Source organism: Hibiscus syriacus, unplaced genomic scaffold, assembly GCF_006381635.1.
Source record: "Hibiscus syriacus cultivar Baekdansim isolate YM2019G1 unplaced genomic scaffold, ASM638163v2 tig00010263_pilon, whole genome shotgun sequence".
In the NCBI taxonomy this organism is placed as follows: domain Eukaryota; kingdom Viridiplantae; phylum Streptophyta; class Magnoliopsida; order Malvales; family Malvaceae; genus Hibiscus; species Hibiscus syriacus.
This window is the reverse complement of record NW_024062210.1, coordinates 971,056-995,615: the sequence shown is the minus strand read 5'-3', so window position 1 is coordinate 995,615 and position 24,560 is coordinate 971,056. Positions and strand designations below refer to the sequence as shown.

The 24,560-nt window shown below is 34.2% G+C and overlaps 1 protein-coding gene, 1 long non-coding RNA gene, 1 other non-coding gene and 2 pseudogenes across 3 annotated transcripts; 3 read left to right on the top strand and 2 right to left on the bottom strand.

Annotated features, from left to right (window-relative positions):
* Window positions 1-179: 179 nt before the first annotated feature.
* Window positions 180-252, bottom strand: TRNAR-ACG. Its single transcript has one exon. It is a non-coding gene; the product is annotated as a tRNA-Arg (tRNA).
* An 843-nt stretch (window positions 253-1,095) lies between these two features.
* LOC120203825 lies at window positions 1,096-2,114 on the top strand (annotated as a pseudogene).
* On the bottom strand, window positions 1,973-3,354 carry LOC120203749 (probable 2-oxoglutarate-dependent dioxygenase AOP1). The gene is made up of 3 exons (XM_039203934.1): window positions 2,918-3,354; window positions 2,510-2,825; window positions 1,973-2,287 (listed from the first exon to the last, which is right to left on the bottom strand). Exons 1-3 carry the CDS (start codon window positions 3,283-3,285, stop codon window positions 2,033-2,035), a joined length of 939 nt encoding a protein of 312 aa, XP_039059865.1. The 5' UTR covers window positions 3,286-3,354; the 3' UTR covers window positions 1,973-2,032.
* Window positions 3,355-7,012: 3,658 nt separating this feature from the next.
* Window positions 7,013-7,771, top strand: LOC120203685. The gene is made up of 4 exons (XR_005523887.1): window positions 7,013-7,183; window positions 7,262-7,339; window positions 7,433-7,498; window positions 7,693-7,771. It is a non-coding gene; the product is annotated as an uncharacterized LOC120203685 (long non-coding RNA).
* Window positions 7,772-14,618: 6,847 nt separating this feature from the next.
* Window positions 14,619-16,503, top strand: LOC120203824 (annotated as a pseudogene).
* The last annotated feature ends 8,057 nt before the right edge of the window (window positions 16,504-24,560 follow it).

Here is a 24,560-nt window from a genome sequence, read left to right as displayed (position 1 = left end):
TTGAGTTGATATACTTAAAATTATTTAAACTTTTAGAATTTAATGAAATTTTTTAAAATTTTAAGGGGCTGGAACAAATTTTCAAAAATATTAATCATCAAGTTTCAGTTGTGGCTACTAGCATACTTGAATATAAAATTTCATTCCTCAAAAAAAAAACAGCTTAAAAATTCATGTTTCGACTCTGCTGGGGATCGAACCCAGAATCTCTGGTTCCGTAGACCAGCGCCTTATCCATTGGGCCACAGAGTCGGGTTGTGTTACGCAAAAGGAATATATTTTCATACCAGTTTGGTCACCTCAAAAACTTTGAAACCACCTTAAATAATAAATAATAAAATTTGTTTTAGAATTATAAATTAAAAATTGAAATTATATTATTCTCTTGGTTTTTTCCAATTTAACTACCTATTCTATTGTTAAAATTCCTTTAAATAAATTTTATGTTTCGTTTGAAAATCTAAATTTAATACAATATAGCTAAAAATATAAAATATATAGTTTTACTTTCTCTTTTATTTCGTAACTACCTAAAATTCTGAGTCAACATTTGAGAATTGACCTAAATTAGTAAATAGTAAATTTAAATGCTTTTGACTTAAAAAGTAAAGCTTGGGCCTAGTTGGAAAAGAATTTGAAGCTCAGTTGGTAATTAAGGGAATGAAGAAAGACCTGATAAGGAAGAAGTTAGATCGCAGTAGAGATTTAATGAGACTAAAGTGTTATAGGTGATTAAAGATAAAAAATAATATTAATGATTTCAAAATATATTTTTCATAGGCAAAATTTAAATATAAATACATAAACAAATGAAAAATAATTTAAGGTTGGTTTCATGAACCTTGGAAGAATTGCACAAAGAAAGTGGACCATTCCATTAATCCAATAATTGAAGAACATGAAGAAACATTGAGAAGACAGTGTTTGTCAGTTAGCATTTAGAATGGAAAAAAGTCTATACAAAAAAGAAAGACGATGAAGAAAAAATATCCATGAAAAGAAAAAAGTTGACAAAAACATACGATAGATTGATGGACTTGGACCTTGTAATGATTCAGAAGACTTTTGTTTCTTGGTGAGGCTTCAAAGACACAAATGGAAATCCACGACTGCATGAACAATCCCAGTGGGTAAAATAAAATCAAAGCTACAAACTATATTTACCATCTTAATTTGTTTAAGAGTTTACTGTTGTGTTCACTTCCTTATAGGTTCTTTACGCAAACCATTTTGATATTTATGAGTTTCTGTTTTTGTCCAATCATTTGGCGTTCAAGGGTTTTCATGATGATGAAGAAGAGCCGTGAAAGAGGCAAAGCTGTGGAAGTTTGCAACGATAATGTTGGTCGTTTCCATGATTATTACTGAACATCGTCGGATGTTCCATGTAAGAAACATCCACAACAGTTTCCGTTCGGTGTATGTGCGTATTGTCTCGAGGATCGTTTGCTCAACTTGGTTTGCTCGGACTGTGGCGTTCAGCGCCTGTCGAGTTGTTCTTGCTCGGAAATCTTCTCCGATCATCGAAGTTCATACGGCGTTGGTGGCCGTGTCTAGTTCTTGATAGAGAATGAAAACAAGGAACAAGTTCGGAAATCAGAAGAGGTCTTTTTAATCGAGAGAAGCAATAGTAGATGCGTTGAGATGAAGAAAAAGAGTGGGTTCTCGAAGATTATAAGATTGTTCAAGAAGAAAAGAGAGAAAGATTGTGATAATTGCGGCGGGGTTGATGAGAAAAGTGATGATTTGTGGGTTGTTACTTGTATCGGAGTCTCGAGGTCAAGGTCTCTTTGTAGCTTCAGGAGCGGTGGGCTTTTCGAATCAAAAGATGGAACCGATTTGATGAATTTTTCCGGTGTTAGGAGCTCCTTTTCGGCTGCTCGGAGCTCTGGTTCCAATGGCGGTTTGGGTCTGCATAGTGAAAGTAAAGTTGCCAATGCCGGTGATGGGGGTTTCAATAGTGCATAATACATGAAAAAAATTCGAAGATCGACTTAATACTCCATAATACATGAATTATTATGGTGAAATCTCAAGCACTGCAATACGACTTGAGACCATATCCTAGAAGAGCGCCTCGAGCAGCCTTGGCGGAGTAAAGTCCCAAAAATTCTTCGTAGTCAAAAGGTTTGAAGAGCAAGCTGTTTTTGTCATCAACCAGCTCTTCTGGAACCTTTACTTGATACCCACCTCTAGCTATTGCAAACAATCCAATGCTGTATCTGACCTTGTTTCCCTTCATCACAACTCGATGATATGGGGAAGACAATCGACCATTTAACCATATCTGCAACAATATACATTAAGATCTTTGTTGTCTCCTAACACCCATTAATAATATTATTCTTATGCATTAGATGGTCCGTGATAAAAAAGAATATTGTTCTCTCAAAAAGATTCATGTTTTAGTAATTGTGTCTGCATAGTGTATGTATTGTTAATAAACTAAGAACATATACTATCTTATAATCACACAAGATTATTCAAAAAAACATTATATTAAACTTACGCTGAGGGACTCTCCAAGGATGAAGATGAAAGAGTTCGGTGAGGGTTTTACATTGATCCATTCGCCATCTTTGTTCTGAATCTCCAATCCATCAACCTCATTTTGATATAAAATAGTCGTCAAGTTCTGGTCCGAGTGAGCCCTAAGGCTTGGCTCGCTAGTTTCAGACCCTTCATATTTCATGACCTTCAGAAGATAATTTGTGGAGTCAATGAACTCATCCGTATATTTCTCCACGCCAAAATTCTCCAAAATCATCCTCCTAATTATCTTTTCCAACTCTGATGCTAGCTCAGTGAAAGATACCAGAGATTTACTGCCAGTCCCAGAGTAGTAAATCAATAAATCAAACTATTTTAATTTTTTTTAAAATCTTGATGTAAGAAAAAAGGTTTTGTTACTCCAAACCTGAAGCTTACGTTTCCTTTAGGCCACAGGGTGTTAGTGAGGCCTGTTTCGATGTTTTCGACAACCTTTGCATCATCTATGACCATGCATTCTTGCCCAACTCCTGATGAATCCCCATAATAACCACGAAAGGGCTTATCGGAAACATAGTGTTGTTTTGTCTGAAAAGGCAGATCAAACAGGTCTTCCAGGGCCCCGAGTATCGGCTTTCGAAGATCCAGGACTCGGTCGAACATAGCCGGAAAAACCGTACTCTTCCAGTGCCTCGAGGACTTGACCTTCACCGAATCCCATTCGGGACTGCCTGCCTTCAGGCCATGCTTTGAGAAATCTACGATCGGGAGCCTAACAGGAGTTTCTGAACTCATCTTTGCTTTCTTCTTCCGATGTAAACAATAATAATGGATTTTGAGTGTTCAACTTAGACTTCCCGTTCTTAAAAATCATTTTTTTCTATTAAATCATAGACCCGACGTATGTGATTTGGATCCATACTTTTTTTTAATACAAATCCCACCGACTCTTTGGATTTATATTATTATCTCTTGGAACTGCAGCAATTTAATCTTAATTAATCACATATACGATTCCTCCTTACCATCTAAAATAAATAAATAGATTTGAATGATTATTATATCTCAATCTATCAAATTAAAAAAAAAATAAAAAAGACATTAAAAATGACAGTGATGTACTGATTAAGAATAACTATTATAGTGAGATTATTAAATTTCGAGAAAAAAATTATAATTAACATATTATTAATATAGATATATTAAACCTATATTTTAAAAATTTTTCATAAGTATTATACTAAACCTAAATTCTTGAGTGCATAAAGATCTTATTTTCAATATAAGACTCAATTTTAACTTTTAAAAATCTAAGTTAGATTTAAATTTTAATTGGATTGTTATAAATCAAGTATTGAATCCACATTCTTTTAAATGTTATAGTACAATGATATTAATTAAATTAATTTAATAAATTATAATACATATCCCTTGAAAAAATATTAAAAACATGCGAATTAACAAATCTTTTAATGGGTGAACTCAACGAAATTCATAAAGAATAATGCAAGGTAAATGAATTTATGACTCATCTTTACTTCCTTCCTATTTTTATCACTAAATCTAGTGTAAGGAGAATCAAGACTCGTCATTCATGTGAGGAAGAGCAACAGGGATCAAAATCAAAATGGCTCACTTCTGGTCTCTTGCCAAGGCCATGGAGTAGAAGATTCTTTCTGAATGTACTGCCAAAAGAAAAACCATATATAAAAGTTCCCATGGTAACTATCCAAAGGAAAATTGCTGTAGTTATGCATATGGTAGCAGAAGGGTTGTCTCACAGTACTACTAGGTATACTGCATAGTAACTAACTCATTGTTTGCTATTTTTGCTCTGGCGCTATGGCAGCAAATATTTTGTAATTCAGTTATTTCAGTTTTATGGTGAACTTGTTTTGCTGATCATTGTATTAAATGCTTATTTATCTATTTAATCTTTAACAGGATGATAACTTTTAGATATAATAGACCTGATATGGATGCTGTCAATCGTCTTTATTATCTTTTAGATTTAGAATATTTCCAGTTGCTGGAGCTTTTGAAGTATACATTCATATCTACAGAAAAAAGTCGTGAAAGTCTTGTAAAATGTTACTACTTACTACCTTGGCAGTTTCAAATTTTACAGTTTATACCCAAGCACCTCAGGAAAAATTTATGTACATGGTGATACAGAATTTTACTTGAATTTCTGCTCTTAAGCCCTAGCAGAATAGAGCTATGGCCTATGAACATAAACGGTTTGAGGATGTTTTGTTCTAAAATTATATTTGTTAGTAATTTTTGTAAGTTTGAACTTCATGTATGTCACTGGGTGTCAGTCTGCCAGACACATCTTGACCAGTGTAATTGGGGTATGGTATAATACATCAATTCTGATCGAGTAGAAGGGTCATAGAACTGTGTTGATTGAAAGTTTAATATATTGTTTCGAATGCTGGTGATAGCCTGAATTACTGCCTTCCATCTTGGGCAAATAATTTTGCGAAATATGTTATTGTACATAGTTTAGCCTTAATTCCCTTGATTATTATTTTTCTTTGACTTCTTTATGGGATTGAATTATGCACACAAGGTTTTCTTTCATCTAAAATCTTCTGAGATATATGGTTTTGTTCTTTATATTTTTCCCAGGCTTTCTTAATTGTTTTGTTTCTTTAATATTTTTTTGGGATGGTAAATTTAGTTCTGATATTTCTATTTTTGGACCTTTCACTCAGGCAAAAAATACTCCTGGTTGTTTTCTTCCTTTGGTTTCCCGAATTTTACCATATATTGGACCAGTATTGAACAAAGTATGACCTTTTAAAGTTCCTTCGGTGGTAGTGGGATTTAAAATGATCATCGTTAATGTATCTACTCACTGCAATTTTCCAGCGCCAACAACAGCCAGGACTAGTGGCTGGGTCATTGGATCTGTTAACTATGCTACTAAAGGCAAGTGATACTTGGATGGAAGAATGTCATAGTACCTAAATTCTATTTTTTTAAGAAGAGTATGTTTGTACTACATTGTTTCGCAACTACAGTTTATGATAGCATTGTTCAGAATGCTCCTGATGTGGTAAAAGCTCCATTTGATGTTTGTTTTGATGCTATTATCCGAATAGTTCTTGAAAGTGATGACCACAGTGAAATGCAGGTATAACTTCTCACTCATTTTTTGTTCTTTAATGGTAATCAACTATCTAAAATGTGAAAATAAATGCTTCTTTTCTGCTACCATTGATCAGAATGCAACAGAATGTTTGGCGTCTTTTGTATCTGGTGGAAGACAAGAACTTCTTGCTTGGGGTAGTGATTCTGGATTTACAATGCGGAGTTTGCTTGATGCAGCTTCAAGGTTACTTCATTCTTTACTTTCTGAGCTCCCCCCCCCCCCAAAAAAAAAAAGAAAGAAAAAACCGTCTTCCTCCTTCCAAACTCATTTTGTCTTTGCTTTTGTTTGCACTGCTTGGGAATCTGTCAGTCTGAGTTGAGTTTATGGTCATGCCATGCATACCAAAACAAAAGGAAAAGTTCTTTTACTTAGAATTGTTTTTCTTAAGTATAATCAAGGTTCTCTTGTTAATCTTTATCAACTGTTTTTGGGATCGAACTGGATCATGGTACAGGGGTTGTGCTGTTGATATTGGCCATTTGGTTTGCTTCTCTAAGATGTATTTGAAACCTTGTTCAAAGTTTCAACACACCAAAAAATATTCTGCTGAAGGCTTAGGGGTTTTATTTTATTTTATAATCTACTGATTTAATTACTCTGATTTGTAAAATACACAAATTCTTTCTTAAGGAATATATGAAGAGTAATACTGTGTTGATAAAAATTTCTGTCCATTCATGCTGGAGGGAGTCACTAGCGTTCAAAAGGTGTCCTAGTACTGGTTCTAATGTTATAAAATAATATAAAATATAAAACAAATTAGGACAAATACATAGGAGAGAGCTCTCTCTCCCCTTCCCCCCATGTCAAAGAGTTCAGAGATGTTGTCTGAGTTGGAGCCTGCAGGGATGGGTGTTGGAGCCTGAACTGACCTCCGAGGATGATGTGGGTAAGTTCTCCATGATTTTCTAGGATTGATAACCTAGCCTAATACCATGTGAGAAGTCGAGAGAAGCGAAAATCGATTTTCCTGATCAAAAACTCTTGCTGAAAACAGAAAACACAATCTGTTTTAGTAGATTGTGGATTACAAGTTAGAATCCTATTAGGTTTCCTTTCTTCCTAACTTTTATCTTTTAAAACTTATCTCCTAAGAAAATAAAGCCTTATCACACGATACAGAAATTACAAATAAATTAAACTCCTAATTATCGGCAGCTTTCTACAATTTCCTCTTAACAATATCTTTCCTAGAGTATATTATCTTTCAGTGTCGGCCACTTTTGGTTTTGTAGTTTTTGTGATTTACAGTATCAAATGAATGTAATCTTTTTCTGTTCCTTGTTAACTTGTGATTATGAACAAATTCCATATTTATGAAAAGGAAAGGAACCGTCCATCCTCTTTCAGTCACTTTCTGATCTGCAAGAAAATTAAGCGTGCATTTGATGTTCCTTCTCATACATCCTTTGGGATGCAGGGGAGATTCAAGGGGCATATCAAATCAAAGTTACTACCAGTGCTTTAGCCCTACTGCTATCCAGTAGGCATCCTGAATGAACAAATATTAATGTCCAAGGCCATCTAATTAAGGTTCATGATATTTCTTAGACGCTTGAAAATCATTTTCTCATGGACGTGCTTACTAGGAAGTAACTTTTTTTTTTGAAGCCTATGTCAGGGATAACAACTCGTTCAAAAGCTAAATCTGCTCCGGATCAGTGGACTATAATGCCACTTCCAGCAAAGGTATTTCTATTCTTTTCAGAAATGTCCGACAGAGAGATTGCCTTGCAGATATTGAACACAAAACAATGGTCTAACTACTGCTTATTACTGCAGATTTTGGCTTTACTGGCAGATGCATTGATTGAAATACAAGAACAAGTTCATGATACCGAGGACGAGGTAGTTTTTGTCCTCTTTTACTATTTGCCATGCTCTGTATTTATGGTTCATGGGAGGTTATAATTTTCCCGAGTTCAAACCAACGTTCTGTATTTCCAGGGGGTTAATCCCCAAGTTTAATAGACCCACTTCCCCAAATAATGATAATGACAGACAAGGGTGGATGTTTAGGCTCTGAACCATTTGTTTTGCAGGGTAGTGACTGGGAAGAAATTCATGGAGACATGGACTCAGACAAAGATTTGTTATCCTCTGCTGCTGTCACGCCATTTGATAATGGATCTTGACCATTTGATTAATGATTTTTCATCCTTTCATTGAAAGCCTAAAAGCTCTCATTTAAACCAGAGAATAGGTGGGAGTGCATGGATGAATAAAACTGGTAAAATCAAACGTTAAAATATGCGTACCATCCGATCATCGTCATAAAATATATGAATGTGTTCAATTTAATTAATATAAACTACTATTAATATGTTAAACAATTTGAACAAAACTATGGGGATTTCCTACCTTGAGAATATCACAATGACAACATGGTCACACAATCCAACACTCAATTTTCATACGAGCATAAAACCCAATAATCTCAATATACAAATAGTTCTTAAACCTAACGTAGTCAGCTGGCAGCTTTGAAAGTAGCGGATGCCAAGTCGGAGTAGATGGTGGTGAAGACGACAGCAGGGATAATAACGTCAGTAATGATAACATGGTCCCTGATCGTGAGACGCATAATCTGCGATTGCTTCTGCTGTATTATTTGTTTTACTGAAACTTGTTACTTTCATTCATCACTGTGATACAAGTCCCAAGTGAATGCCGTTGTGTACGTGTCCAGTGCAAGTTATATCCATACCACCTTTCTCGAGTTTATATGCTCTCTTTCACAAAAGCGGTACTCAAACCAATGCTTTGCAGATTCGTACTCCATTACGCTCGATTAAGTTTCCCGATATGGGATTTGGACTCAACATACTCAACAAAGCTTTCAAAGAGTTCCTAAAATATAGAAATAAAATGTAAACAAAAAGAACAATTACGTATAATATGCTTCAACCCATGATGAATGTCATAACCATAAGACAGAAATATAGGTGCGAATGTGTCATACAAGCTCAAAAACAATTTGACGAAGAGATGAAAAGAAAAAGAATTAGGATTAAATTGACAAAAATTATAAACATTAAGGGTTGGCTAATTTATCAGTTTCTTTATGTATGAGCAGCAGACTCAACAAGTAAATAATAATTTGGTTAAGCAAATAACTTCAATATCATAACTAATATTTTTGCATTCCATATAGTGGCAAATGAAAATCCAAGGGAGCTCTGAAGGTATTCTCAACATTTGAACAAGAAACAAATTTTTACAGAATCAGCACCAGCACCTAAATCTATCAAGTCTTGAAATTCCGAAAACCATTCCAGTCACCAAATATCTATCAAGCCAACTCCTTTAGCGCCTTGCCCAAATCAAGTACACTCTTACCGAACGAGTCAAGTCAATCCGGTGACCAGCCGAGATGAAATCGTTGAACTCTTTAACACCCTGAACCTCTGTTATGGGCCCTCGTTTCTACGGCTGCTGCTTCTCACAATGCTGAAGTACCCAAAAAAGAAAGAAAACTGTGCCCCATTAGCAATTTCTTTAAATTTCAGTATCTGAGACCATGGCTCTTTTCTCAAAATGGGCGCGTAAACATTACATAACAACACTGAAAATTTGATTCAATCCAGACACCCTTAATCATACATATTTCACACTTTGTAGGATCCATATAGATAGAATCCCTCCTGAATTTCCCTAGCAGTAACCCATTTGCCTCACAAATCACAACCCCAAATCTGCTACAGTTCCATTTCTTGTACAAATAGCTCTGAACAATAAATCTTCTAACAAGTTTTTCTAATTAAACTCTCTTAACCAATGCTCCATGACCTCTGATATTCCAGTCCAACAAATCATTTTACAAAACTCAACGCACCTAACGATAGTTTACTTTGAATCTAGCAAAAACCGAAACCTCTCTTAACCAAACTAGTCAATCTTTCAACCACTTACTCATCACTACAATTTGCTATAATGCCAAGCATCTTCCCAACTTCCCGGATTTGTTCAGTCTCCTTCAAAGCGACTTTCACAGCCCCTGCATCGACAGGTATTACTTGAATCTCCTTGTTACCCTTTCTGCCACTGTTGCTTTCCTCATGTTTATATGCTCTCACACAAATGATACAGTTCTCAGAAACCAATACTGGTTGCAGAATCATTCTCCATTACACTCAATGAAGTTACCCGACATGGGATTTGGACTAAATTACTCAACAAGCTTGCCAAGAGTTTCTAAAATATGGAAATAAATGCAAGAAAAGAGACCATTTATGTATAATTTACTTCAACTCATGATGAATGTCATTACCACAAGACAAACAAGTATGGATGCGAATGTATCATACAAGCTCAAAATGTCAGCAGGAGATTCAACCTGAAGCTAATACTTCGGGTTAGCAAATCACTTCAATATCATAACTAAAATTCTTGCATACCAAATCATACATACATTGGTTAAGCCAACACATGCACTTCCAGTTAAAACCAGATTCTAATCCTGAAAAGGTTTAAACCAGCTTTTGCAGCAATGAGCAATGCCATGCGCAATGCAAAGCTCATAAGCACAAAAGCACTTAAAAACCTTAGAGAAATGCAGATTTATTTGATCAGAACCCTATTTAATGCTAACATGACCAGGCAGATTAAGTGATAAACTTACTTCGTCAAACATTTATCGAACACCTTTTTTGATTTCCGTTAATTTACTTAAAGCGTGAACTTGGATTTGATTTCCTAATTCATATTCAAAAACTGTCTAGAATTGCAAAGAACAAATTCAAAAGGGGAAACTGAAAATTGATTGAAAATATTATTATTATTTTTAATTACGAAACTAGAAAATAGTAACAGAATCTACAAGCTAGGGCTAAAAAAATCTCAAATTCACAGATTGAACTAGTTTCATTCACTAGTTAACAAATCCACAACCGGATCCGCTAAATTCAAATCCGACTGTATTGAACTCTGAAACAGCATTCCCTTGGCCGCGATTAACTTCCTCCTCTGGAGACATCGGGGGACCGTAGACTCTAGCTGTGGGCACAAAGCAAGGGACGCCGTCCATGTCTGCTGCGGAGGAGGGTTGACTATCGTTAGACGGAGGAAAGGACAGAGAGATCTGGAAGAGGGAGGTAGTTCGGTGCGATCTGGCGCTGATCCGGGAGTCTCTGAGACGAGCTAGGGCGCCGGGTTTGAGGTATTTTAGGAAAGGCTCGGATGGAGGCGCGGAATGCCTGGCTAAGGACCGGCATCTCCGATTCATGATCGGAAACAGAGCGTTAAGGTATGGTGAAAACGGAAGGCTCTTTTGTTAAAGAGGGAGATGGGGTTTGGCCGTTTGGAGGATTAGGGCGGATTTTTATGGAGTGCGAGAGAGCGGGAAAATAAGGGAGGGAATTGGGGGTTTCAAACCGCCTGCCCAATTGGTGACGACTGCTTGGGCTTACCCCGACCCGTTGGTCCACTAGTTAATTTATGTGGCCTTTTTTAATAGTGTACAGTTAATATAATATAATATAATATTTATTTATAATTTTTTTAATTATTGATAATATATATACACTTTACAGATACAATTGTTTGATTTTGAGACTTCTACAGAGAATATCACTTTCTTTTACTATTAAGATCACTTGGTATGTTCAAATATCTCTAAAAGTTCTTAATATGAAATACAAATATATCATCTACTAACGTTTAAAATTTTAACAGTTAGAACCCATCAAGTGACGTCGGTGATTAAAAAATGTTATTTTAATTTTTGTTGAGGTCATAGATTCAAGCATCTATGTCTGTAAGGCGTATGTGTTTTTAATAATTAAGAAATATTTTTATACTACCTTATAATTACCCCAAATTATTAAAAAAAAGAATTTTAACAAAGTTAAAATTAGCTATAAATCCTTATATTCTTTTTACCTCCTAAATTTACTTCTCTTGTTCTTATTTTGAGGAATTTAGTTCTTCTACTTTTTTAATTTAAAATTGTAAGTTACCAAAATTTAATTTTCAAAATTAAAACAAAATTAATAATTCTTATAATTTACCCTCTAATATAAAGAAACTTAAATAAAAAAAAATATATCAACGGGGCTCATTTTTCTATTATATCTATTAAATAATGGAATATAAAAATAAGATAGTAACTCAAAAGCATTTCAGTCACCTCAGTTCAGTTCGAATGTTCGATTCTCTCTCCACGCGCCTTTCACTTCTTACATTAGTTCATGTTTAACGATATAAAGCTAGAAATGGCCATGAATTCTGTTTGCTTCCTCACACTCATTTTTCTCCTTATCCTCTTCTGTTTTTATGTGAATTCCTGCTCCTTAAACTGCGTGATCTTGATCGCTCGGCGTCATGTATATAATGGATTCATCTTCACCTCCTCCTTCTCTTAAGAGCAGCTTCCGCCTACTCTCGAACTCGCTTCTTTCCTTCATCGTTTCGGAATCTCACTTTCACCACTCAGGCCTCTCCTTCTGTTATCAACCACCACCGACAATTTCTTACCTCCGCCTCCGTCAGTGCCTTCCACTGCTCTGCTCCGCGCTGGAGTCACCGTCTTGATTGGAGATCTCCTCTTAACCTCCGTGCTCAGTTCAGAGCCTTTAATCCGGTCATTGAACGGTTAGAGAGGAAGTTTGCCACGATGGGTACTGATTTCCTAGACTTTCGGAATTTGTTTATTTTGCTTTTTTTTTTCAATTCCTCATATTTAGCTTCATGTGAACATTTTATTTTCTGATTTATTACTTCAACTCGATTAGTGAAGGTCTCTGTCAACTTGATTGGAGATCTCCTCTTAACCTCCGTGCTCAGTTCAGAGCCTTTAATCCGGTCATTGAACGGTTAGAGAGGAAGTTTGCCACGATGGGTACTGATTTCCTAGACTTTCGGAATTTGTTTATTTTGCTTTTTTTTTTCAATTCCTCATATTTAGCTTCATGTGAACATTTTATTTTCTGATTTATTACTCAACTCGATTAGTGAAGGTCTCTGTCAAACTCTTTAAGTTCCAATATTGAGGTAAGAACTTTGCTCTCTTTTTTTGTTTCACTTCTTGTTTTATACCTGTCATCTTCCAGATGTTAACTTGTACTAAGTTATAACTCATAACTAGTCTAATGTCTTCCTTTTCTACTTTTTTTTGCTCCCAACTCCAAACCTGATGCGTTCAGCCCCAACAAGAAAGAGTATACTCTTCATATCTAGAATTAAACCTTGCATAAGTTGAACCCTGTATCTCAGGACCTAAGAAGTGTGCCTATTCTGCCAGTGTTTCTCATTGTTTGTTCAGGCTCTTAGAGCATTAGCTGCTTTGTTTTCTTTGGTGACTGATATCTTTTACTAATTCAAGGTGATTGCTTCTGATCTTTCAGACCTCATGATCGAGTTCCTCTGAGAGAAATGAAGGCTGATTGGAATTGTGACTTAATAATAAGTTGGTTTTAAGGTGAATCTTGAACCTGGTGCATATCCAAGTTCTTGTTATCTATGATTTAATTAGTGCTATTTTCTTGTTTACTTGCAAAATTAACTATTTTGGATTGGTTCATAGTTCGTTTCTTGTACTTCCTTTTTTCCCCTTGCCACGAGGCACTTTTTGGTAACCTCATGTGGTGTTTTTTTGTTATGTCACATTCTTAACAGAGGAACTAAACGACATGGGCCCAATGTGGTTACGGAATATAGTTTGGGTAACTAGTTCGATCCAAAAACATTTAGGTACCTAACTCAGAAAAGGAGTATAGTTTGAGAGCATCCTGTGCATATAAGCCTTGATCAAAACATTTGATAGATTGTTTCATTAGTGCACATCACTTCGTTGAACAAAACACATAACAACTTTGATTACACACGATATGCTTTTGATATAACTTTCGAATAAGACACTATTCTTATGTTGCTGACTTATTAATTGATGTTAATTTCTATCAGAATCTGTCACAGGGACATGTTCTCTCTTCCTTTACACTGTTTTAGAATTCTTACTCGTATCTTCTAAACCTTCATGCTCTGCGTTTCTAGAACTCTGGTGCCTTCTGCAATGAGCACTTGAACCACACGGCAGGAAAATAGGGATGGAATAATAAGATTAAGTAGGAAGAGACACAAATAGAAGTTAATCTGAACTCATCGCTCAATGTGCAAACTTAATTGTATGATTGACTTCCTGTTAAAATGTTTAAACTTATTGCTGAACGTCTTACTAGGGCTTTGCTGTGCCAAAAGAGGCACAGGAAAAAGTAGCAAAGTTTCATCCACGGGCAGCCAGCAGAGCTTAAGCACGGTAGTGTGGTCATTGCTGCAGTTACTAGCTGCACCTACATCAAACCCCAGCGTCATGCTTGGGGCAGGTCTTGTGCCAAGAAGGCTTGTGAACTTGGTTTACAGGTATGCCAAGTTTGTTTGTGTGTTTTTGTTACTCTTTCCTCTCTCAATCTCTCCCGCTCTCTCTGTTTCTCCCTTCCATCCTTTTCCTTTTCTTTCCCTCAAATAAACCCTCTCTTCAGTATATTCAATCTTCTTGAATACATGAAAGATAATATTAAAGTGCATAAAAGAATCTGCTTACATGATTGTCATCAGGTCAAACCTTGGATAAAGACAAGTCTTGCACCAGGTTCTGGAGTTGTTACAAAATATTTACTTCGAGATATTTCTTAATTTCCCGATGTATCTAAAGTTGTCTTGGAGACTTGGATCGATAATTTTGTAAAATGTTTCTACATGATTATTTAGAGAAATTTTAACTAATGCTGATATATCTAGTGGTTTGCAAGAATATTGACAAACAGGGTTTTTCATATTGTTGGATATGGCTGCACGACATGCGTTGGAAATCCGGGGACTTGGATGAATCAGTTGCCAATGCTATTTCAGAAAATGGTACCTTTTTAAATTTAATTTGCATGATATAAGTTGTAAATAGTTCTAACGTCTTAATCATAATCCTTTTACAAATTTAATGTTCATTTTGACTCACTAATTGAAATTAATTTTAATGTTTACGGACATTATAGCGGCTGCTGCTTTCTGGGAACCGGAATTTGAGGGCCGTGTTCATGCATTAACAAGGGCCAACTACTTTGCTTTCCCACCTTTAGTGGTTGCTTATGCACTAGCTGGCTCGGTACTTTGTCTACCAATATGTTATCACTTTCTAGTTTTGATTCTTTCTTCTTCTACTACTTAAATGCAAAAAAAAAACTAATTAGCTTTTCATATCATTCTTGATGATCAATGATTAAATGTTACCTCATTCCAGGTTGATATTGACTTCGAGAAGGAGCCAATCGGAACCGGCAAGGATGGCAAGAGTGTGTATTTTAAGGATATCTGGCCAACTACTGAAGAAGTTGCAGATCCACCTTAAAATTTGCTTAAAATGTCAAAATTCTTGTGTATAAGCATGAAATTAATTTACTTGAGCTTCTCTGCTGTTTAGGCTGTTCAATCCAGTGTCTTGCTCATATGTTCAGAAATACATATGAGGCTATTACAAAGGGAAATCCCATGTGGAATAAGCTATCAGTGCCTTCTTCCACCATGTACTCATGGGACCCCAATTCAACCTACATTCACGAGCCTCCATACTTCAAGAACATGACATGGAGCCTCCTGGTGCCCACAATGTGAAGGATTCATACTGCTACTCAACTTTGGTGACAGTATCACAACAGATCACATTTCTCCAGCAGGAACATCAACAAGGGCAGTCCTGCAAAATTCTTACTTGAACGTGGAGTGGAGCGCAAGGACTTCAATTCATACGGAAGTCGTCGTGGTAATGATGAAGTGATGGCTCGGGGAACTTTTGCTAACATTGCCTTGTGAACAAGCTGTTGAATGGGGAAGTCAGCCCAAAGACAGTACACGTCCCTACAGGAGAGAAACTTTATGTATTTGATTTAGCAATGGTAAGTTCTTTTTGTTAAAATTTACCCAATTTCTTATAAAACCAAATTGTCATTTAATAGAAACAACTGCATATCTTTTTCCATTCGTCATTAGAGAGAAACCAATTCTTGTCAGTTCTACAATCAAATTGTTGGTATGAGTGCTATGACATACTATTTAATCGGTAACAGGATTTACTTTTAAATCTGTAATTTCAGAGGTATAAAGATGCAGGACACAACACCATTGTTTTGGCTGGAGTCGAGTATGGAAGTGGTAGCTCCCGAGATTGGGCTGCTAAAAGGCCAATGCTATTGGTAAGTTGATTTCAGCACGATGAGGAAATTGTTATTGGTCTTTTACTCTTTGTGCTTGCCTTTTTCTTTGGTAACTTTGCTACTCCGACCTTTTATCTTCTTAAGCCTCTGTGTCCTACACCTATTCGGATTGAGTATCTATGTCATCCAGGAGATCACAAAAAAATGAGCAAACTTGTATTAAATAAATCGTTAACCGAACTATTCTCTGAATCCAAAAGTAACACGGTTGAGTAACTTCTTCGTATGAACACGGGTAAAAGCAATAATGCCAAAAGTTTGAGAGAATCCATCGCAGTATTTAGTAGGAATGGGCATCATTCCACTTTGTTCAAGTCTGGCGAGGATGCGGACACACTAGGTTTAACGGTCACGAGCATTACACCATTGATCTCCGAGCAAAATAGATGAAATAAGACCCGGTCAAGATGTGACAGTGATGACCGACAACAGGAAGTCTTTCACCTGCACTGTCCGCTTCGACACCGAGGTAATAATTGGTTTCCCAATTATTGTTATGAACAACATTAGTCCAACATACATTTGTTATAATCTGCCATGTGTGATTATCTCTGCCTTGGCATGTCAAAATACTCCCTCGTCCGAAATATATATTCTTCTTTCTAAATGCCAAAGTTCTATACGAAGCTTATGCTTTCACTAAGATTAATAATCTTATAAGCTATGTTATTTGAATTCGAGTGTAAGTTTCAGACACGTGTATGAGTAGATTTTTCTTTTTTCTTTTTTATATATTTAGAGGATCCTTGGAGGCCATATCCCCGAATCTAAGTGTCGGAACAATGCAAGTCTTAGCATAATGCTGTTTTGAAATACTAGAACTGACTCTGTGATTGGAATTGCAGGTTGAATTGACAATGGGGGTACTTCCATACGTTATCAGAAATTTGATTAAGCAGTAATTCATTGGTTGGGAGCTTCATGCTTTTCCATCAAAACGTGAGATGCAAATAACCTGAATTTCCCATTATTGGATTGATTGATAGTTTTCCCTTCCAATGGAGTGAAAGTATAAGGGACCACTTGTGTAATTTATCTTATTTATTTGAACGACAATCAGATGTTTAATTAAAGCTTGAAACAATGCATCTTTGCAAGCATTAATTAATACAAAAAAAGAAGAATCAAATTCCATGGGAGAAAAGGCCAAAAGAACATTCACATCCACATGCTTTATAAGTGGAAATGATGGAAAAAGGCCACATTACTGACATTGGCATCCTTATTCCGTTCCCTAATTATTCAATCCCATAAATCAATCGAATAACATTCCAATACATGCCACAACATTCTATGTTAACAAAATAAAAATAAAGCATAAAAAAGTAAACACGTTAGAATTTCTTTAAGTAATTGATAACGTATACACACCCTTCAAACATCGAATTAAAATCTTTAAAATAATATTTCTTTTATTATTGAAATCACTTATAAATTAAACACGTTAGTTTCTTGTTATGTGTCATCACCGTCAACCTAATAAATTAAGGTGTGGAGCACTCTCGCATTTAAATAGCTAATAATTGGATGGCTTTTGCCCATCATCGATAGTTGAATTTGACGCAGAAAATTAAATGATTAGTCATTATGAAAACTTTATCACTATATAAATATAACAAATTTATAATATAGACTATTAATACTAAAATTTTATAAATATATAATATTGAAACATATTAAAATATATATAAAATAGATAAAGAGGAGACTTCTCGTCATTTTAACAATAGAGACGACTTTAGGCTAAATACTAATCAAATATTAATTTATTATTATGAAGTGTATAAAAATGATGTGTCCATTAATCAATAAACAAACTCAGCCATCGACTTCAAACAATAAAAATAATCCTATTTAGATTTCCGACACTATACTATAGGCAAAGAGAGAAGCTTTTAACGGTTTCAGTTAATTTTAAAGCAAATTAAAGTCGTATATTATCATGGTTTTTAATTTAAAAATAAATGATGTAAGTATAATCGTATTAGAATTAAAACTAAACTTTTATACGGGATTAATCACGGTTTAATATTTTCTTAATAAGGACAATATTTACTGATATATGTCGATATGTCTATAGTGATGTATTTCGATGTGCGACATTCGTTCTAAACTCATCTGTAATAAAGTTAGAAATGTTTGAAGATCAAAATAATATAAATTGTAAATATAAAAGGGTTGAATATGTTTAATTTTCTAGAGTTAGAATCAAAGTATTAGAATAAAAATGTTGAGTGAAAAAAATTTTATTTCCAAGTGATAAAAATGATATAATTTTGTAACCTTTGTGACAAAATAGGAATACTTTTAGCTTGATGACCAAATAGAAGCAAATTTTGAAAAACCAATAGGAAAAAAAACAAATGCCCACTTCTATTAATATTAGACAGGAGCTTGGATTAATTATGAGAGAGGTAAGTGTTTAACTTTAAAATAAATGGAGTCTTAAAAAGTAATTAAATTATAAAAATTAAGAGATTAAAGATTTAATTTACTAATTTCATAATTTTAAGGTCTTAAAAATAATTAAAACAAATAAATTTGAGGTTAAGGCTTAATTCCATTAATTTTAAAACTGATAATGTCCTAAAACAGAATTATATAAAAAATATTGGGAGGGGTAAGGGCTTAATTTTTTTCTTGAAAGGAGAGTCTTGTATGTTATTAAACCAAACGAACATATAACAAACAACAATACAATGTCTCGTTAAAAAACCCTCTATACACCTAAGTAAAGGAAAAGAGTGTCATTAACAATGTAGAACAGACTAAGGGACTGCTTGTACCTCTTAATGGAACCATTCACGCTGAATGCTGAACCGTTCAACATTCAGCGCGTTTGTTTCGCACCTCCGAAGATTCAGTACTGACTGATTCAACAAAACAATGCTGAATGATTCAGCACAGAAGTACATTCTGAATGATTCAGAGCCTATCAAACATCATGTCACATTCAGAGCTAGTTCATACAGAGCCTCTGAATCATTCAGCATTTGAGTCATTCAACGTTTAATCATTCTGAAGTAAACAAACAGCCCTAAGATCGAAGGGCCGAAACACACGATTACAATTGGAATACTACAAGAATACCCAAAAAAAAACACTGACCAATGTTGGGAAAACACCATCTTAATACTGACAAAACGGCACTTGTCTAACAAAGCAGAACGCAGAGCCATGCAACCGAGCACTAGACGAACAATGCTAAAGGAATAGGCCCTGGTTAAGCGTCCAAAGCACCAGAAACCAGGGGACCAGGATGCGTTCAACGACACCATCCCCTAAAAACGGCCGCTCCAGTTGGAAAGAAGAATCAGACAAAAGGAATGAACAACCCTTGCACCCTTCAGAAACCGATCACTTGCAAACAGACGAGTTAGGCTATGACACCACGAAGGCAAGAAGAATATCCAATAGAGCCAACGAAAACTACCAGTGACTTAGCAATGGTTTCAAAACTACCAGTGACTTAAAAGATAATTAGACCACCAAGTTGGGGGCCATTGCCTTTCCCACCTATAACGCGGGTCCGTCTCTGTAATTTAGGAATTAATTTGAATTATTCTCTATCTTTAGGGACTAATTTGAATAGTCTTTATAGTAGAGGGATTGGAATGACTCATTTAATAACATTACTTATATTGTCTCTAATAAAGGGACCTAATGGTACTTTGACCAACTACATGCTTACCGTGTGAATTGTATTTTAACCACGTTGTCTTTTCATACAACAAAAGCAATAAAAATCATTTTTATATTTCCAAAGTCGACAAAATAGTATAATAATAACCCAAAAAATGGTAGGTACAAAGTATTTGGTTAGCTTATTAGATGCAGCCAGCAAATCAAAATAATTTCTTTTTCTGATAGTAAAATGGATTTCTTTTAACTTAATATAAAATTAAGAAAAGGCGTTATTAAAAATGTTAATATATTTTTAATATTTTTGATAGAATTATATTTAAAATATTATTTTTCTATCGAATATATTAATATCGGACGCTACTTAAAATATTATTTTTCTACAAAAAAATATTAATTTCAGAAATATTAATTTTAGGTAACAAAATTAATATTTATGATATAAAAAATAATATTTTAAGTAATACTCTACCAAAAATATTAAAAAATATTAATATTTTTATTAATATATTTTCTTAATTTTATAATAAACTGTCGTACAGCAGAAGTATCAATAACGAAATCAAAATAACTTTTTCTCATTTTACTTTCACTCAGCCAGATTTATATTGAAATAGAAATTTATGCAATAATAATTCAACTGCACATGTTTCACGTACACTGAAATGCTTGGACCCACCAAGGTCCTTATGTTTAGCACCCGACTACCTTCTTCTTTAGAAAAAAATTACAATTTACATTTTTAAATAGTCTGAAATTATTATAATATATTATTTATTTAATTTTTTATTTGTTGATAACATATATATATATATATATATATATCCTTAGAAGTTGTTGTTAAAACTTATAATCTTTAAAAAGATTAATATTCTTTTTTATCACAAAAAATATTTAACGGGTTTAAGAAATTACAATTAACATTTATAATTGAAATGACCATCCAGCTCAGTTGGTAGAGCACAAGGTTCTTAACCTTGAGGTCGTGGGATCGAGTCCCACGGAGGGCATTTCATAATTATAAGGTCTCTTACAGAAGCTGCTCTCAACCTGTGTGTGTGTGTTTGATCAAGCTAAGGTGATTATAAATTAGTATATGTTCTAAATAATTTCTTTAATTATTGAGATAAATTGATTCGTATATTTAAAAATATAATTTAAAAATTAAGATGCTTAAATAGAATACATAACAGTGTTAGAGCAATGAAAATAAAAATACTTATTATTTATTTTAAATTTTATAAAAAAAAATCAAATTATAGTATTTAATTTTTATCCGATTTAATTAAAATAATGAGATATTTTTGTCTTATGTGAAACTAGTCTAATATATTCCAGATAAACATGTTTATCTTCATAAAAATATTAGGTATTATGAGAGACAACAAAAACTTGGACCACCCAGTTTGAGACTTAAATTTATCAATAGAATAAATACAATTTAATTTAGAAAAAAAAAAAAAATACAATGATATAATTTATTTTATTTTCAATGAAAGTCACACACACACGGAAACAAGATCTATCGGGATTGTCTTAGGAAAGGCAGGTTAATATACGGTTAATATACGGCATTATCGGATACATTAAAATGTATTTAATAAATTCGGTTTAGCGGTACCTATTATGTTGACAACTAATAATGTTTTAGGTAGAAAATATGAAAAACTAAAAAATTGGTAACCGGTAAACTTTGGTTATCGGTAGTATCTATCCTTTTTATAAAAGTGTCCATACTTTTAACATATCAAGTAAATTTTACCGTTTGTCATAATGAATCTGATTTGTCATATTTTACCTGTTATATTGTAAAGTATCTATCCTTTTTATAAAAGTGTTCATACTTTTTCATTGTGAAAATATATTATTATCTTTGGTTAATATTGTTAAATTTAAATTCTAAATAATATTTATAAAATATCAAAACAATCAAATAATTTCTTGTGTAAATGAAATTATTAAATTAATATTGTAGGTGGAAACATGAAACACTATTAAAAAAAAATTGAAACATAAATTACATAACTTTTAAAAAAAGTATATATCATTTTTATAAAAGTGTCCTACTTATAAAAGTAGGTTTAAGTCATGAAGAAATATTAAAAAATTGTGCTACCGGTTCGTGTCGATCAAAATTAAAATGTGTCGATCCAAAATGATATAACAAGTAAAACTATGACAAAACCGGTATAGAAATGATAAAACCGGTAAAGCGCTACCATTTAAAGTCGGTACTTTAATATAAGGATCGACACTTCGTGAATTTAAAAGATAAGCAGTTTTAATCCTATAAAGTGGTCGATACTTTTAAAAATGTATCGATCCAAAACGATATACCAGGTAAAAATATGATAAAACCGGTAACAAAATGATAAACCGGTAAAACGTTACCGGATATATTGAAAGTGTCGATACTTTATATAAGGATCAACACTCTGTGAATTTAAAGAGAAGCAGTTTTAGCGCCTATAATGTGTCGATACTTTAAAAAAATATATCGATCCACAACGATATAACATGTAAAAATATGATAAAACCGGTATAAAAATGATAAAACCGGTAAAATGATACCGGATATATTTAAAGTGTCGATACTTTTGTAAGTACGTGTAATAAATTATCGACACTTTCAAAGAAATAGGTAATTATCCTTTCGAAAGTATCGACACCTGACATAAAAGTATCGACACTTTTGTATTTGTATCGATTAAATATAAATAACATATCCGATGAAAATATAAGCTAAATATCCTCTGAAAATAGATAGACGGACGAGTTTTGAAATCGAAGCGTAATTGTTGCTGCATTTCAGAAGGCGTTTCTAAAGCGAAGTTTGTTTGTTTGTTGCTGCAGTCGAATCGAAAAGTATGTTGTCGAAACCTAATTTTTTATTATTACAGTAATCGCGATAGGGTTTTTATGTGTTGTTTGGGGTTTTGGAGTAAAGAAGCATTTGAGACCGATTGCAGGTAGAAAGTGATATTCAAGGAAAAATATAAATGTCGATATTTTTATTAAATATTATAGGTAGAAAATGATATTATAGGTTGTATAAATGTGCCGACACATGTCATTCAAATTCTTTTGAAGAAAACCGTTTTACCACAAGAGTAGTTATCTATATTTGTATATTGAATAAAGTGTATGTAACAAAATAATTTGATTTGCGTAAACTGATATGAAGGAAAAAAATGGAGTCAATGGGTTGGAAAATTGTTGGTGGAGCAGATGACTTTGAAATTGAGGCCGAGACTCGAAAGCAACCAAAGGGTGGATATATGTACTTCTAGTAAGTATCAATGTCTTTTGTTATTATTGTTGAAATGGTAATTGGATTAAAGTATCGATAAACTTTAAATTGATTACAAATTTAAATGTTGACAGTATGGCCGAATGCAAAAGGATGAAGGAAGATGGCACACAGAGCGGTTCGGTATGTAAATGAAATTGACATGAGTAATATTTAGTGTTAATGTATTGATTAAGAAACGTTTATGTTTTATATTAGGTGACAAAAGATGTGAGGTCCAAATGGATTCAATGAGTGATGCTAAAAAGGAACCTTGCATCACACAGTCAAGGAATGATAGTAAAGAATACAAAGAACGGAGGAAAGCACATGAAAATAAGGTATTCATTAAACTTGTAAATACGTTGATAAAAAATATATAAGAACTATAACATTATATATTGTTAAAAAATATAGGAAGTGTCGACAAGATGTATCATTAAAAGGGTGAATTATTAAAAACACCTTAAGGAGAAGGGTCAGTTGAATGTGCTGGGAGAAATAGGTTTTGGATCGTGGTAGGAGTAAGGATCGACCTATTCGGAGGGAATTGTGTCGATCCTTGATGGCGCAATTTGATGTCAGACAATGTATGCTAAATATGGTGATTTTTCATTTCCTCTCGGGATCTCATGTGCTGCAGCCGTATTGGGGTTAGAAAATGAAGGCAAAAGTGTTGTAGAAGTCTGTCAGAATAAGGACTGGAAAGCACTTGCCTCCAAATATGGTTTGAAGCATAAGGTGACATATGCTGAAATTGAAGAGGAAATAAAAAGTGGATCTTACGTTGGGGATGAGCTGAAGGCCAGAGTTCTATTATACCTTGTCGGTATCTTCTTTGTCCAACGGGTAATACATCAACGAACAAAGAACATATGAAGCTCATTTGTGATGAAGGCTTGAAGGGTGAATTCAATTGGGCTGAATATCATTCGAGATTGATTGAATCAATAATCACCTTTAAAAAGGGCAGCCAGAGATACCTCAAAGGTGCATAGCAATCTTAGAGGTAAATGAGTTGAATAACTTTTTTGTGTTTTTATATAAAAATATAAATTTTATATAAATGCAGGTTTGCACTGTTCGATTTTTGTTCGGGCTGTGAGGCAGTGCCGGCTTATGAAAGAACCGGAGTGGCACGCATCCGTGCAGGGGGAAGGAGAGGTGGTAGAGTGATGGTGAAGCTGAAGTTGGATAGAGCGAAGAAGCAAGAAAGGGTAATAAAGGTAATAAATAATATTAAGAATATAATCAATGTCTTAATATTGTAATTAATTTGAAGGTTATTGGCAAGATGTAGAGGAGGCAGTGGAGGCAGAGGAGAAGAAATGAGGGATGGTTGTATTGGGGGATGACGGTGAGTGGGATGACGGTGAGTGGGACGACGATGAGGGAAAACATAGTAACTTCGACATTTTGATGTCTGAATTGGCTGATATCAAAAAAATCCAATTTGAAATCATGCAAAGACAATCAAGAGTCGAAGAGAAACTTGATAGAGTCGAAGAGAAACTGAGAGAGTAGAAGATACTCTTGAGAGGCATAAGGGGGTAGTGGAAGGAAAAATAGATGGAGTGGTGAAAGAAGAGAGGTGTTGAGGGGTGAAGTGGTGACATTCATCTGATAAGGACTTAATCTCTGCCTCAATCCGGTACAATGACTCCGTATAAGTTCATCTTGGAACACACGAAAAGATTCGCGGGGTAAAAATCGCAGCGGCATGGCTTTCAAGGTCGACCAGTTTGTGATCTGGAAGGGCGTCGTATGGGAACTTAAG